The 13,675-nt window shown below is 45.3% G+C and overlaps 1 protein-coding gene across 1 annotated transcript in view; it reads left to right on the top strand.

Moving 5' to 3' along the window:
* Window positions 1-13,675, top strand: part of PPP4R3A (protein phosphatase 4 regulatory subunit 3A) — a 39,071-nt gene that overhangs the window by 19,316 nt on the left and 6,080 nt on the right. Inside the window, exons 5-9 of the mRNA XM_056545987.1 lie at window positions 3,346-3,423; window positions 3,876-3,992; window positions 6,233-6,349; window positions 7,542-7,673; window positions 12,519-12,621. Coding sequence (XP_056401962.1) covers window positions 3,346-3,423; window positions 3,876-3,992; window positions 6,233-6,349; window positions 7,542-7,673; window positions 12,519-12,621 — 547 coding nt within the window. The remainder of the gene's footprint in view (window positions 1-3,345; window positions 3,424-3,875; window positions 3,993-6,232; window positions 6,350-7,541; window positions 7,674-12,518; window positions 12,622-13,675) is intronic.

Raw genomic sequence — 13,675 nt, 5'->3', positions numbered from 1 at the left:
CAATGTTTTTGCAGAATCCGGAATGCAAAATTTCCGCAGAGGAAATTCTGATGTGTTAATGGGACAGCAGAAATTCCTTTTTCACCAGAAATGTTACCTTCGTGTAGCAGAATTTCCAAGCTGAAATTTTCCTCTGGATCCTGTATGGAAATTCTGTCTTGTGAACATAGCCCATCTCCTGCAGCCTTGCACTTCTGGCAATATCTACAGATCATTGGGGGTATCTTCACAGAGACCCCCAACCGATCAAAACTTCTGATTTGTCTATGTAACATGGAAGAAGTTTAGGATAGGGCAGTGGTCTTCAACCTGCAGACCTCCAGATGTTGCAAAACTACAACTCCCAGCATGCCCGGACAGCCAACGGCTGTCCGGGCATGCTGGGAGTTGTAGTTTTGCAACATCTGGAGGTCCGTAGTTTGAAGACCACTGGGATAGGGGATAAGTAGCTGATCACAGGGGGGTTCAACTGCTGGGACCCCCTGCGATCTCTGGGACGGGACCCCTCTTCTCTTGGAGGAGCGCATGTCTTCTACTGGTAGACAGCACGTCCTCCATTAATTTCTATGGGAGGGCCGGTGATGCCCGAGTGCTGTACTCTTGTTTTTCCGGCGCTCCAATACAAATGAATGGAGTGTGTGCCACCTGCAGCACATGCTCCTCACTGAGTGTACCCAGTGATCGTGGGGGGTCCCATCACTCGGACCCCTGCAATCAGCTACTTATCCTCTATCCTGTGGTTAGTGGATAGATTTATTTTTACAGGATTTTGCCTTTAAGTGACAATAATGCTTTAAAGGGGTTCTCCGGTGCTTAGCCATCGGCTGTCCGGGCATGCTGGGAGTTGTAGTTTTGCGACATCTGGAGGTCCGCAGGTTCAAGACCACTGATGAAGGGATTGACAGGCGGTGATGATGATGATGACATGGGGGGATGATGTATTTCCCACCCTAAGCTTATAGTCGAGTCAATAACCTTTCCTGGGTTTTTGGGGTGAAATTAAGGGCCTCGGATTATATTCGGGTCGGCTTATACTCGAGTATATACGGTACAACAATGTAAATGTAAAATAGGATTTTATATGCGATACCCATCGTGGGTGCACTAATGCGTAAAAAAAAAAAATACTAATCCATTAAAGTAAACTACCACCTAGTATGCATAATAAATATAAACATTCATAAAACCTGTAAATCCAAATAATATCTGTAGAAAGAAATATAGCTGCCGTTTTGCAAACAAATCGTTCTTAGACAGAAATGAGTTGCAATTCATATTTAGTTCTTATAGTAGGTGCATAGTCTTTGGGGTCCTATTCAGAGACAAATGCCATTCATTTATAATATATAAATAAATATATATATATTATATATATGATGACAAAGTCTTGTATCCGTAGATATATAGCAGCAAAGTCTCTCCAAGATTAAAGAATGAAAAATAGGCAGATATAAACTTGCAAGCAGATATATCATTTCAACGCAACATCCGCTCCAGAAAGTTAAACAGATTTGTAAATTACTTCTATTAAAAAATCTTAATCCTTTCAGTACTTATGAGCTTCTGAAGTTAAGGTTGTTCTTTTCTGTCTAAGTGCTCTCTGATGACACGTGTCTCGGGAACCGCCAAGTTTAGAAGCAAATCTCCATAGCAAACCTCTTCTAAACTGGGCGGTTCCCGAGACGTGTGTCATCAGAGAGCAACCTTAACTTCAGAAGCTCATAAGTACTGAAAGGATTAAGATTTTTTAATAGAAGTAATTTACAAATCTGTTTAACTTTCTGGAGCCAGTTGATATATAAAAAATGTTTTTCCTGGATAACCCCTTTAATGTTGTAAAAGGTTTGCAATAGATATGGTGGTACCAAGTACCCCTCACCCGTCCTGTATACACAAGTTGCTCCTGGTTCTTGCAGTACGTGCGGCTGCTAGCGGAGATCCCGCGAGCCATCACTGTGTGCACACCTCGTAGCGGTGAAGTGGAGATCCTCGCTCAGTCTGGGTGGTAGTTAATATAAGGATAAGAGATCAGCGCTGGATGCGGGTCAGTGATAGTTAGGTGTTTGTCTCATGGAGAGATTGCTCGGATTCAAATAGCAGAAGTACAGGTTCCGATGTTTGGTAAATGGCGATGATAGGGGTGGTAGTTCCGTATTATATTGTATCAAATTAGACGCGTTTTGTAGCCTCCATAGGCCCCTTCTTCAGTAAAGATGATACAAGATAGAGTACAGGTAACTACTATGGCAATCGGGTCATATATATATGGATTTCATTGGCTCGTTAATTGGCGCCTTATTCTGACTACAACTTTTTTAAATTTTCTGCCTATAGGACTGTTTGAGGTCCCATTTTTTGCAATGTTGTCTTTATTGATTAAAAATCACACAAAGTATGATTGGTCCTGCAAAAGACAAGCCCTGATATGGATCTGTGGATGGAAAAATAAGAGTTATGGCTCTTAAAAGGAAAAAAATGCAAAAATAAAAATGGTCTGTGCTCTTAAGGGGCCGATCGTTCTGACAATTCAGCGTGCAGCCAAATATGTTACTTGTTTGTTTTATTTATGTTTCTCTAACTTGACAAATAGGAGAAGGGGTGGTCAGAAGTTTTTATAAGCTTTCTTTTATATTTTTAAAAACGTATTTTTCTTGTGTTTTTTTTTTTTGTTTGTTTATAACTTACTCTAGTTTTAGATGGGAATTTTTTACCTTTTTTTTTTTTTGTTTGTTTTTATTTTTTCCTGATCTATGATGTGACCAAAAATCTGCAATTTTATTTTCCCCGTTTAACGTACAGGATCATTAATGTTATACAAGCATGAGTTTTGCATCCATTTTGACTGCAATTCATCACTGAAATGATTTCCTAATGCTGCCTACATTTCCCATGAATCCTCTGGTTTTGCAGAGAAAGGGGCTGGAGTCTGATCACTGCACCTGATCATCTAATTATGCTACTGGTGCTGGAAATCACCCAGGTGAATTGATTAGACTCATAATTGGGTTGGTGTAAGTTCACATCATATGCACTTTTGATGCGTTTATTAGAAAAATATTGTCAGGAGGAGAGTTTTTGATAAAATGTGAAGTCTTTTGGCTGTTTCACCACATTGTATTCTGACTGCATTTTTTTTTTCCGCACATTTTCCTACGTTTTTTCTGCTTCACTCTTTCCTGTTTATCTGTACTATGTTTTTTTGTATTATTTTTCATTATACTATGTTACTTTCCTGATATTCTTTTGAAATCATCTTTAAAGAGGACCTGCGGGCAACCCACAAAAATGAGATGGAGGTGCCCTGTTGGCACAGCTTTTTACACTTTCTTTATATACTCACTTTAGGAGGATGAGAAATTTCTGACCGAACTATTTGCGCACCTCACAGATGAAGCCACAGATGATGAGAAGCGTCAGGAGCTGGTATGTGTAGCTGTAGTAAACCCGTACAAAAAGCCTTAAAGGGGTACTCCGGCCCTAAGACATCTTATCCCCTATCCAAAGAACCACGGGGCCGGAGTATCGTGAAGTCACGACTCTGTCCCCGTGTGACATCACCCCCTGCCCCCGCTATGCAAGTCTATGGTAGGGGGCGTGACGGCCGTCACGCCCCCTACCATAGACTTGCATAGCGGGGGGTGACATCACACGGGGGTGGAGGCGTGACTTCACGGCACCCGGAAGTTTGTAAGCTGGCAGCGTGGCGTGCAGCTCAAAGAGGTGGGTACTGAATGCAAGATTGCGGGGGTCCCCAGTGGCGGGACCCCTGCGATCAAACATCTTATCCCCTATCTGTGGGCAGAATACCCCTTTAACACTGTGCAAGTGACTTATTAACCTTACGACATAATGGCTGTCCTTCTATTCTGCTTCAGGTGAACTTCCTGAAAGAGTTTTGCGCTTTCTCTCAAACATTACAACCTCAGAACAGAGATGCTTTCTTCAAGACCTTATCTAACATGGGCATCCTGCCTGCCCTGGAAGTCATTCTGGTAAGGAATGGGCATCTGCCCTGTGTATGTTTGCAGTTTATAGGTTTGAGTGCCTATCGTACATAAATCCATTCTTTTAATAAGCCTGTATGTTTGTTTTATCAATTGTAATTTTTATTGATTTTTCAATAAACAAAAACGCTACAAATAAGATTATGCTAATGGTAAATATACACAGTGAATGGTACATGTAGAATATCATACAACCACAAGTGTTACAGTAAGGAAATATAACCATGTATGTTTTAAATGAGCTGCCACCACAAATGGGTGCTTATCTGCACTGATACGTGTTTGCAAAATATTTCTAGAATATGCCCTATTTTTAATAAACATAGTCCTACTTACACAGCTGCTGCATTTTACTGTAACCTTATAGTGTAAACAAAAGTGATCGCTGTGACGGATCCTAGAGTCACCCTATCTACCTGGATGGACTTTAGGACATCACTATTTGTACCCCTCAGTTGATGTTGTCCAGTGACATAAAGTTCAGAGTTAAAATACTTTTATTTACTGTTTTCATACACCTTTTTGCACATGGTCTACCTTTCGCACACTGTCCACCTCCTTTACACAATACACCTCTTGCATATGGTTCACATTTTGCACACGGTTCACCTTTTGTACAATACACTTATTCTACACAGTCCAACTTCTGCACACCTCCACCTTTTGCACTCAAGGCACTGTATAGGGAGAGCTAATCACCTTTATTGGATTATCTCCCAGACTGACTGTCACCTGTATTGTCTTTACTGACCCTTCCCCCTGTGATGTCCTTCCTATAAAAGAAGACACTTGTTCCACAATAAAGAGTTCTGATTTTATACCTGAAGACTGGTGTTGCCTGGTTCTTGACGGACTGACTCCGCCAAAAGTGACTTCTCCTTTTGGATGACAAGCCCTAGCGTATCACAGGCAATATCCCCAGGCAGAACTAGAGATTATTGCATCCTTGTACCCAAAGAACCAGGCAACACCAGTCTTCAGGTATAAAATCAGAACTCTTTATTGTGGAACAAGTGTCTCCTTTTATAGGAAGGACATCACAGGGGGAAGGGTCAGTAAAGACAATACAGGTGACAGTGAGTCTGGGAGATAATCCAATAAAGATGATTAGCTCTCCCTATACAGTGCCTTGAGTGCAAAAGGTGGAGGTGTGCAGAAGTTGGACTGTGTGCAAAAAGGAGAAGCATGTGTAGAATAATTGTATTGTACAAAAGGTGAACCGTGTGCAAAATGTGAACCATATGCAAAAGGTGTATTGTGTAAAGGAGGTGGACAGAGTGCGAAAGGTGTATGAAAAACAGTAAATAAAAGTATTTTAACTCTGAACTTTGTCACTGGACAACTTCAACAGAGGGGTACAAATAGTGATGTCCTAAAGTCCATCCAGGTAGATAGGGTGACTCTAGGATCCGTCACAATCGCTGTCAATAAAGGAGGGGGATTGTGACAAACCTTAAAGTGTACCCGTCAGATCCAACAAAAATTTTTTTTTTTAATATATCACTCAATCCACTTTTATTTTTTTACTACACCTTCTAATTTAGCTCACTAGTCTGAATTCCTCTCAAAGGGAGGGGGTGTGGCCTCACTGTGCAGGTCTCCGCCCCCTCCCTCAGTATGCTGTCTACTCACATCTCCCCTAGCATTATTAAAACTACAACTCCCAGCTTGTCCTCACTGACAGTAGCGGGACACAAGATGACAGTGCGAGGATTAGCTCTGCGCTCACAGCTGTCAATCAAGGAAGTGTGTCCATGACATAGGTGATGACGCATGGACACAGCAGGACTAGTATGTGTCCAAGCAAGCAGGGGGGGGCAGTTGTTTGACTGGATTTATCAGTATGAAATACTGAAAATTTTCTAATGAAAGCAATTGCAAAACCTGTTGGTTATACCTGCTTTACAACATATCACAAGTGTTTGTATCTGACAGTGCCTATTTAAAGAGGGGTTGTCTGGTTATGTAAAACTTTTCTCCTATCCACAGAATAGGGCAGTATTTTCCTAACTGTTCCTGCAGCTGTTGCAAAACTACAACTTTGCCATTGGGAGTTGTAGTTTTGCAACATGCGGAGGCGCTCTGGGTGTGAAACACTGCTGTAGATAAATTGTCCCCTGTTTACCTGCTGTTGTTTAGCTCTGGAAAATAATGTGCTTTGCACATTCCACCACCACAAACTGTTACCTTATACAATGACCTTGTATTATTTTTTGTGTCCCGTTCAGGGTATGGATGATACACAAGTCCGTAGTGCGGCCACCGATATCTTTTCCTACCTTGTGGAGTACAACCCATCCATGGTGCGGGAGTTTGTAATGCAGGAGTCGCAGCAGAACGATGATGTAAGTATTATTTCTGGATTCATTTTAATGGTCCTTTTAAAGAGTACCTCTCATGATCTTGTTAAATTTTATAATCCTCCCAGGTCACTGCCCCCATCATGATAAACCTCCCCCTGCCTTTATTTTTATTATTTTTTTAGTTTTCTACCTTAATATCGCTCTGTATTTTCTGCTCAGTCAGATTCACAGACTGGGAAGGGGCGTTCCCCAGCAGGCGTGACATCATCTGAAGCCATACAGGGGAGAACTTCCTCCCTCACTCTGCTACACACAGCCCAGAGCAGTTCAGTGTGAGATGAGCTCTGATTGGCTAAGGCTGCTACACCACCCTCAGTATTTCCTCCTTTTGGACTTCTGCCAGGCCAGCAGGAGTCCAAAGTCTGTGCAAAAGATGGGAGGAAAATGTGCTCTGGACAAGTAGTGAGACACCTAGTGGCAGCTTTTTTAAACACAAAACATAGAAAACTTCAAATTTTTTTTTTTTTTAAATGAAATACATTAGAAAGATTTTTTTATTTACCATAAGGAGTGCCCTAAAACATCTTATCCCCTATTTAAAGGATAGGACAGTGGTCTTCAAACTATGGCCCTCCAGCTGTTGCAAAACTACAACTCCCAGCATGCCCGGACAGCCGTTGGCTGTCCGGGCATGCTAGGAGTTGTAGTTTTGCAACAACTGGTGGGCCATAGTTTGGAGACCACTGGGATAGGGGATAAGATGTCTGATCGCGGGGGTCCCACCGCTGGGGACCCCCGCAATCTTGCATGCAGCACCCACCTTTGTCCGCTGTACAGAGCGATGATCACTCTGTGTCTGAAGGGTCACTATTACGTGGCCGGAGTATCGTGACGTGCAGCGGGCAAAGGTGGGTGCTGCATACGAGATTGCGGGGGTCCCCAGCAATCAGACGACATCTATCCTTTTGGATAGGGGATAAGATGTCTTAGGGCCGGAGTACCCCTTTAATGACGGCGCCCATTTAAGGGGTTGTACTGGATTAGAAAGACATGGCAGCTTCCTTTCATAAACAGTGCCACAATATATAAAATGTCATTTAGTTCATTTGCACCGGGCTGTATTACCAGAGATAATTCATGGACATGTAGCTGCGGTTTTGAGATACAGCCACCTTGTTCTTTTAATCCAATATACCCCTCTCTCATGTTCTCTTTTTTTTTTTTTTTTTTTTAGGACATCTTGCTGATTAACCTCATCATCGAGCATATGATTTGTGACACTGATCCAGAGCTGGGGGGAGCGGTGCAGCTGACAGGACTGCTGAGGACATTGGTAGATCCAGATAACATGCTGGCCACCACCAGTGTAAGAAAATTCTCTGCTTATTACCTGTGTGTGTGGTGATCTGTTGTCTGTCTGTGCACTGGTGCAGATTGTATTCATTACTAGTGTTTGCGATGTGTCTTTTTATATATCAAGACATTTTGTCACTTAATATTCCCTTTTTTCTTTTCCGTAATTTGTCAGACCATCTATTGTGTTCTGTCCTGTCCGTGCTGCCCCCCTAAGGGTTTATTCACGTGTACAGTATTCTGCTCATATTCTTGAGTTGCTTAGTATTTGATGCTCAGACATTTAGTTTACATTGAACTCTGCAGCATAAAATCTGCAGCTTCATATCCTGCACATCAAATCTGCGCAGGATGCTTTACATTATGAATACATCCAAAATAAGGATTTGGGTTTTTTGATTTTCTTTACAACCCATTTCCTTATGGTTGGATGCTCACCGTACAGTTTTTGTTTCTCTGTCTGTCGTACATTTGCTCCTGTTACTCTACATGGCTTGAATGTTGTACTTTGCTTGTATTAAAGAGAATCTGACAGCAGGGTTGTCTATACTAACCTGCTAAAACTGGGTGATTCTGCCACAACCGTGTTTTTTATTTTTCTCGATCAGCTCCATTGGGGACACAAAAAATTTGTGTATACGCTGCTGCCACTAGGAGGCTTGACACTAAGCAACAAGAAAAGTCAGCCCCTCCCAGCAGGATATACACAGGCACCTGAGCGATCAGTTATAGATTAGTGTCAGTAGGAGGCAGACACATGTCTGGAGAGCTCCAGACCCGGTCTTCTTTTTTATTTTATAGTTCGGGCCTGTTTTAGGTTCTTTTCTCCTTTCTATTTTCTTGTTTTTTAGGTGGGGGTTCAGGAGCATGGCACTAAGGGGCACAGGGCATAAAGTATGCACCGTTAACCCCTTCCCTCCAACGCCTGGAGATATCTTCCCTCAGCCTGACGTGATGCAGGACTATAGCTGGCTGAAGACAGTCCTTGGGTGGGAATTGTTGCCTGCTCTACCATTCTGATGGAGGGGACATAATCAGTGGTGTAGGCTTTGTTTCACATTATTCAGGGGCATTTTTACAGCCCTACTCTTCCGGTGCTGTGCTATGCGCATGAGACCGGCATTTAACTTTCGCTTCAGCCGCCTCCACAAGTGAGGTGACCAGAGCGCCGGGGATTCCGTTAGCTGTCGGCTGTGCTGCCGTCAGCTTTTTCTCTCCCCCGGATGATTTTCAGTTGAAGTTGCCGAAGCACAGGGGGCTTTCATAATGGCTGCAGCCACGGTCCTCTCACGGTACTTAGCTCTGCCCACTCCTTGAAGGATGTTCTGCCGGAACATGCGGGCTCTACTCTCCCCCCGGAATGGGTTTCCTCCCTCTCTGACGTTTTCCGTCCTGGTGTGGGTTTTCCGTTCTGTGGTGACTACATTGGAGAGGTCTGCTTTACAGCAGACCGCCAGAGAGGCTCTCTCCCACTCCCCTGATCATACCTTTGATCGATCTCTAAAGCACCCTAGGGTGGTCTCCTCAGGTTCTATTCCGGAATCTGGAACTCGGAACAGGTGCTTTCCTCGTGGTTTTCCGGAAGAGCACCTGATCTCAGGGTCGCTCTCCTTGTCGCCGCCCTAGGTCTCCAGATCTGCGTACTAGGTCCGTTTCGCCTTCATCCAAGGCTGCCTTCACCCTGGGGGGAACTGGAAGATGAGGCGTCGGGTTCTGACTCAGAGGACCGGACCGGCATGTCCGACATGGTAGACAACTTAATCTTGGCCATCAGGGACACCTTTCACCTAGAGGAACCAGCTCCAGAAGTTTCCTTTCACCGCTCCTGTCCCTCTCCTAAGGTTTTCAGCTCTCCTGCTGAATTTGACACCTTACTGGAAACAGCATGGAAGCATCCAGACAAACGCTTTCAAGGGACTAAGAAGGTTCAGGCACAGTTTACTTTGGCCCAGGACCTCATTGCAAGATTGACATGTCCACCAACCGTGGATCCTCCGGTTTCCTGCCTGTTAAAGGCGACTACTCTGCCTTTGGCGGATGCAGCGTCCTTTCAAGGACCCGGCGGATAAGAGGATTGAAAATCTAGCAAAATTCGCCTTTGAAGCAGCAGGTTCATCTATACTTCCTACCTTTGCTTGTGTGTCAGAAGCCCTTTCTGTCTACGCTTCTCAACTCCACCAGGGTATTTTGTCCGGGCCCCTTCAGAAGATTTGGCGGATCTTGCACTTCAACTGTCAAATGCTGGAGACTTTTTTTGTCGGCCAGTTGTATGGCTTTTGCCACAGGTAATCTAGTGGCACTTCGTCATTCCATGTGGCTCAAGGCCTGTGACGCTGATGCCGCTTCCAAGAAATCTCTCACTTAGCTTTTTATTTTATTTTTTTTTTTTTTACTGGTTCTTGACTTTTTGGAAACTCGGAGGCGTACTGGAGGTAAAAGCTCCTCATTACCACAGAATAAGTCTCGCCGTACCAACTCCCAAAGGAAGTCGACCTCCTTCCTGTCCTTTTGGTCCTAAGGCTCGAGTAAGGCGACCAGACCGGCACCCTCTGCCTGAAGGGACACCCCCAACTGAAGATTCTTCTCGGGTGGGAGGGCGTTTGGTCCGCACACGTGCAGGACTCTTGGGTCAGAGGATTCGAGTGTACTTTTTTCCAAGGGATCGCTTTTTTCGTTCCTGCCCAAGGCGAAACAAAAAAGGCGGACTTTCTCAGCCGCTCCTCAGCTGACCTCGGCGAGTGGTCTCTTCATCCAGAAGCGTTTTGCTGAAATCTGCAACCTGGTGCTTCCCTGGTCGCACCTCGCCTTCCCTCCGCTTCCTCTCCTTCCCAGGGTCCTGAGGAAGCTCAAAGCGGAGGGCGTTCCCGCCATTCTCATGTCTCTGGACTGGCCTAGGCGGGCATGGTACGTCGACATGGTTTGTCCAGTGGACGACGTGCCATGGTACGGGCCGTTCGGATTTACCTTTTCGGTCATTTCATCCTTTCGGCAGAGTGACTCCTTGTTTGTGCTTATGGAGGGTCGACGTAAGGGGCTTCCTGCTTCGAAGGCAACCTTTTCACAGCCGATCCGTTCTGCCATTTCGGATGCTTACTGTTGCAAGAGGAAGACTCCTCCTTTCAGGGTCTCAGCTCATTCCACTCGTTCTGTCAGGGCCTCCTGGGCTCTCCACAACAGGACTTCGGCCTTGCAAGGTGGCCACCTAGTCGTCCTTACACATGTTTACGAGGTTTTACCAGGTACATACCTTTTGCATATGCTGGTCTGGGCCGCAAGGCTGTGGTCCAACCTTCCACCTAAATTTTTTGCCCACCCCGGGGACTGCTTTGGTACGTCCCACGATTTCTGTATCCCCCAATGGAGCCGATCGAGAAAAGTAGATTTTTATGCTTACGGTAAAATTTCTTTCTCGGAGGATCCATTGGGGGACACAGCACCCACCCATTTGTTCTGGTGTTCCTGGTTCGGTTACCTGTCTGAGGGGGGTTTCAGTTAATTTTTATTCTGTGGGTTCCTCGGACAGTTACTGTTTTTTATCTTTACCTGTCGGTCCTCTCCTACTGCTCCGGGACTAAACTGATTAGCTCAGGTGCCTGTGGGCGGGTAAATCCTGCTGGGAGGAGCCGACTTTTCTTGTTGCCATAGTGTCAGCGCCTCCTAGTGACAGCAGCATATATCCACGGTTTCTGTGTCCCCCAATGGCTCCTCCGAGAAAGACAGACATTTCACGGTTAAGCATAAAAATCAACTTTTTGCCTTTTAGTAAATATTTGTATTTTTGGTGCACTGGGAATGTTATCTAGCCCACTAGTGCCCTGCTATGCCTGCCTGGTAGGCCCAGTATGAACGCCCTCTAATAAGTATGCATACATGTGAGATCTCACAGCACATAGCGGCTACATCACTGCTAAGAAAGTTTATGCATATTTATTATATTATTGTAGGGGTCGTTTGTACTGAACCTGCTGGGTGGGCGGGAAAAAATAAACTTTAACTTAACTACGTCGGCCTTACGCTGAGGACGGGAACGTCGGACAGCTGTCAGCCTATCACCGGCCGCAGTGATGTCCCGCCCCGGCCAGTGATGGGCTGAGCCCACTGTCATGTAAGGAGCCGGCTTCTTACATGACAGTGGGCTCAGCCTATTACTGGCCGGGGCGGGACATCACTCCGGCCGGTGATAGGCTGCCGGCTGTCCGACGTCCCCGTCCTCAGCGTAAGGCCGACGTAGTTAAGTTAAAGTTTATTTTCTTTATCTTTTGCAGCCCGGGCATAGGGATACAGCGTACAGCAGTGGTCTAATACCTGCGGACCTCCAGCTGTTGCAAAACTACAACTCCCAGCATGCCCGGACAGCCGTTGGCTGTCCGGGCATGCTGGGAGTTGTAGTTTTGCAACAGCTGGAGGTCCGCAGGTTGGAGACCACTGGCGTGCAGTGAGTTCCAGTGCCGGCGGCCCCTAACAAAGAGGAGGAGGGCAGTGCTTGCGGGTGACATATGTGAGTAGTACCCCGCTGGGCTGATAATTAATTGGGGAGGAGCAGAACAGCGCTGGCAGGTAACATGATTTGGGGGGAGCAGAAGAGCGCTCTCGGGTCACATGATTTGGGGTGGGGGGTTTTGGTGAAAGAAATACCGTTATATACCGCGGAACCGCCATAAGTTACAAAAATACCGTGATACACCTATTTGGTCATACCGCCCAGTTCTACCATCACCCGCACTATTGCTCAATGCCAGCAGGTTAGTATGGGTGAACGGGCTGTCAGATTCTTCTTAGAGTGTGGAGTGTATGCTGAGACTGGTCTGGTCATTGTTTCCCTATGTGCGACAAACACCTGTTTTATTTATTTTTGTAGAAAACAGAGAAGACTGAATTCTTAGGCTTCTTCTACAAGCATTGCATGCACGTCCTCACTGCTCCATTACTGGCTAACACTACAGAGGAGAAACCCAGTAAAGGTCAGCAAGCCCAAAGGGGTATTGTCATATATCTCTCTTCTATCTCACATATAGTAGCCACTGGAGAGAATATGTTATCCCTTGGCTGGCCGACGCAAAGGGGTGATCTGAGGCAACCTGTGCATTTTGCTAAAGACTTTGGTTGTGTCATCTGTGGAGTCCACTATAAGATATACTCTGTGCATATGTACATCTGTGGATAGAGCAGAATCTGCACATCAGATCAGCTTTTTAGAAACCCTTCTACTGTCGGCAAGAAGAACAATAAGAAGATGCTTAGTTACTTTATGCTCAGTGTTGCTTCAGAAGCATTTTGCTTTTGTTATTGGCCACATAGTTAAAGGAGATGTCCGGTGCAGACTTTTCCTATTCCATCCTGCCCGGGCTGCAAAAAAAAAAGACAAAACAAACTTTCACTTACCTTCCTACGTTCCCCCGGAGCTCCGCAACAGCTGATCGGTCGGCCGGGCTGTTTACTTCCTACTTCCCTTAGCCCGGTAAGTCACACGGCGCTTCAGCCTATCACGGGCCGCAGAGATGTCCCGCCTCGGCCGGTGATAGGCTGAAGCACCGTGTAACTTACCGGGCTAAGGGAAGTAGGAAGTAAACAGCGGATCAGCTGTTGCGGAGCTCCGGGGGAACGTAGGAAGGTAAGTGAAAGTTTGTTTTGTCTTTTTTTTTTTTTACAGCCCGGGCAGGATGGAATAGAAAATCTGCACTGGACATCTCCTTTAAAAGTCCTATAAGAAAAGTTTGATTTATTGAACAGAATGCTTAGAAAAAATAGGAAACCTTGTATTTTAGTTGCTAACTAGAGATGAGCGAACTTACAGTAAATTCGATTCGTCATGAACTTCTCGGCTCGGCAGTTGATGGCTTTTCCTGCATAAATTAGTTCAACTTTCAGGTGCTCCCGTGGGCTGGAAAAGGTGGATACAGTCCTAGGAGACTCTTTCCTAGGACTGTATCCACCTTTTCCAGCCCACCGGAGCACCTGAATGCTGAACTAATTTATGCAGGAAAAGACATCAACTGCCGAGCCGAGAAGTTTGTG

This window comes from Hyla sarda, chromosome 11 (genome assembly GCF_029499605.1).
Source record: "Hyla sarda isolate aHylSar1 chromosome 11, aHylSar1.hap1, whole genome shotgun sequence".
Lineage (NCBI taxonomy): Eukaryota > Metazoa > Chordata > Amphibia > Anura > Hylidae > Hyla > Hyla sarda.
The sequence above is the reverse complement of the archived record's forward strand: the minus strand, read 5'-3'. Positions and strand labels throughout refer to the sequence as shown.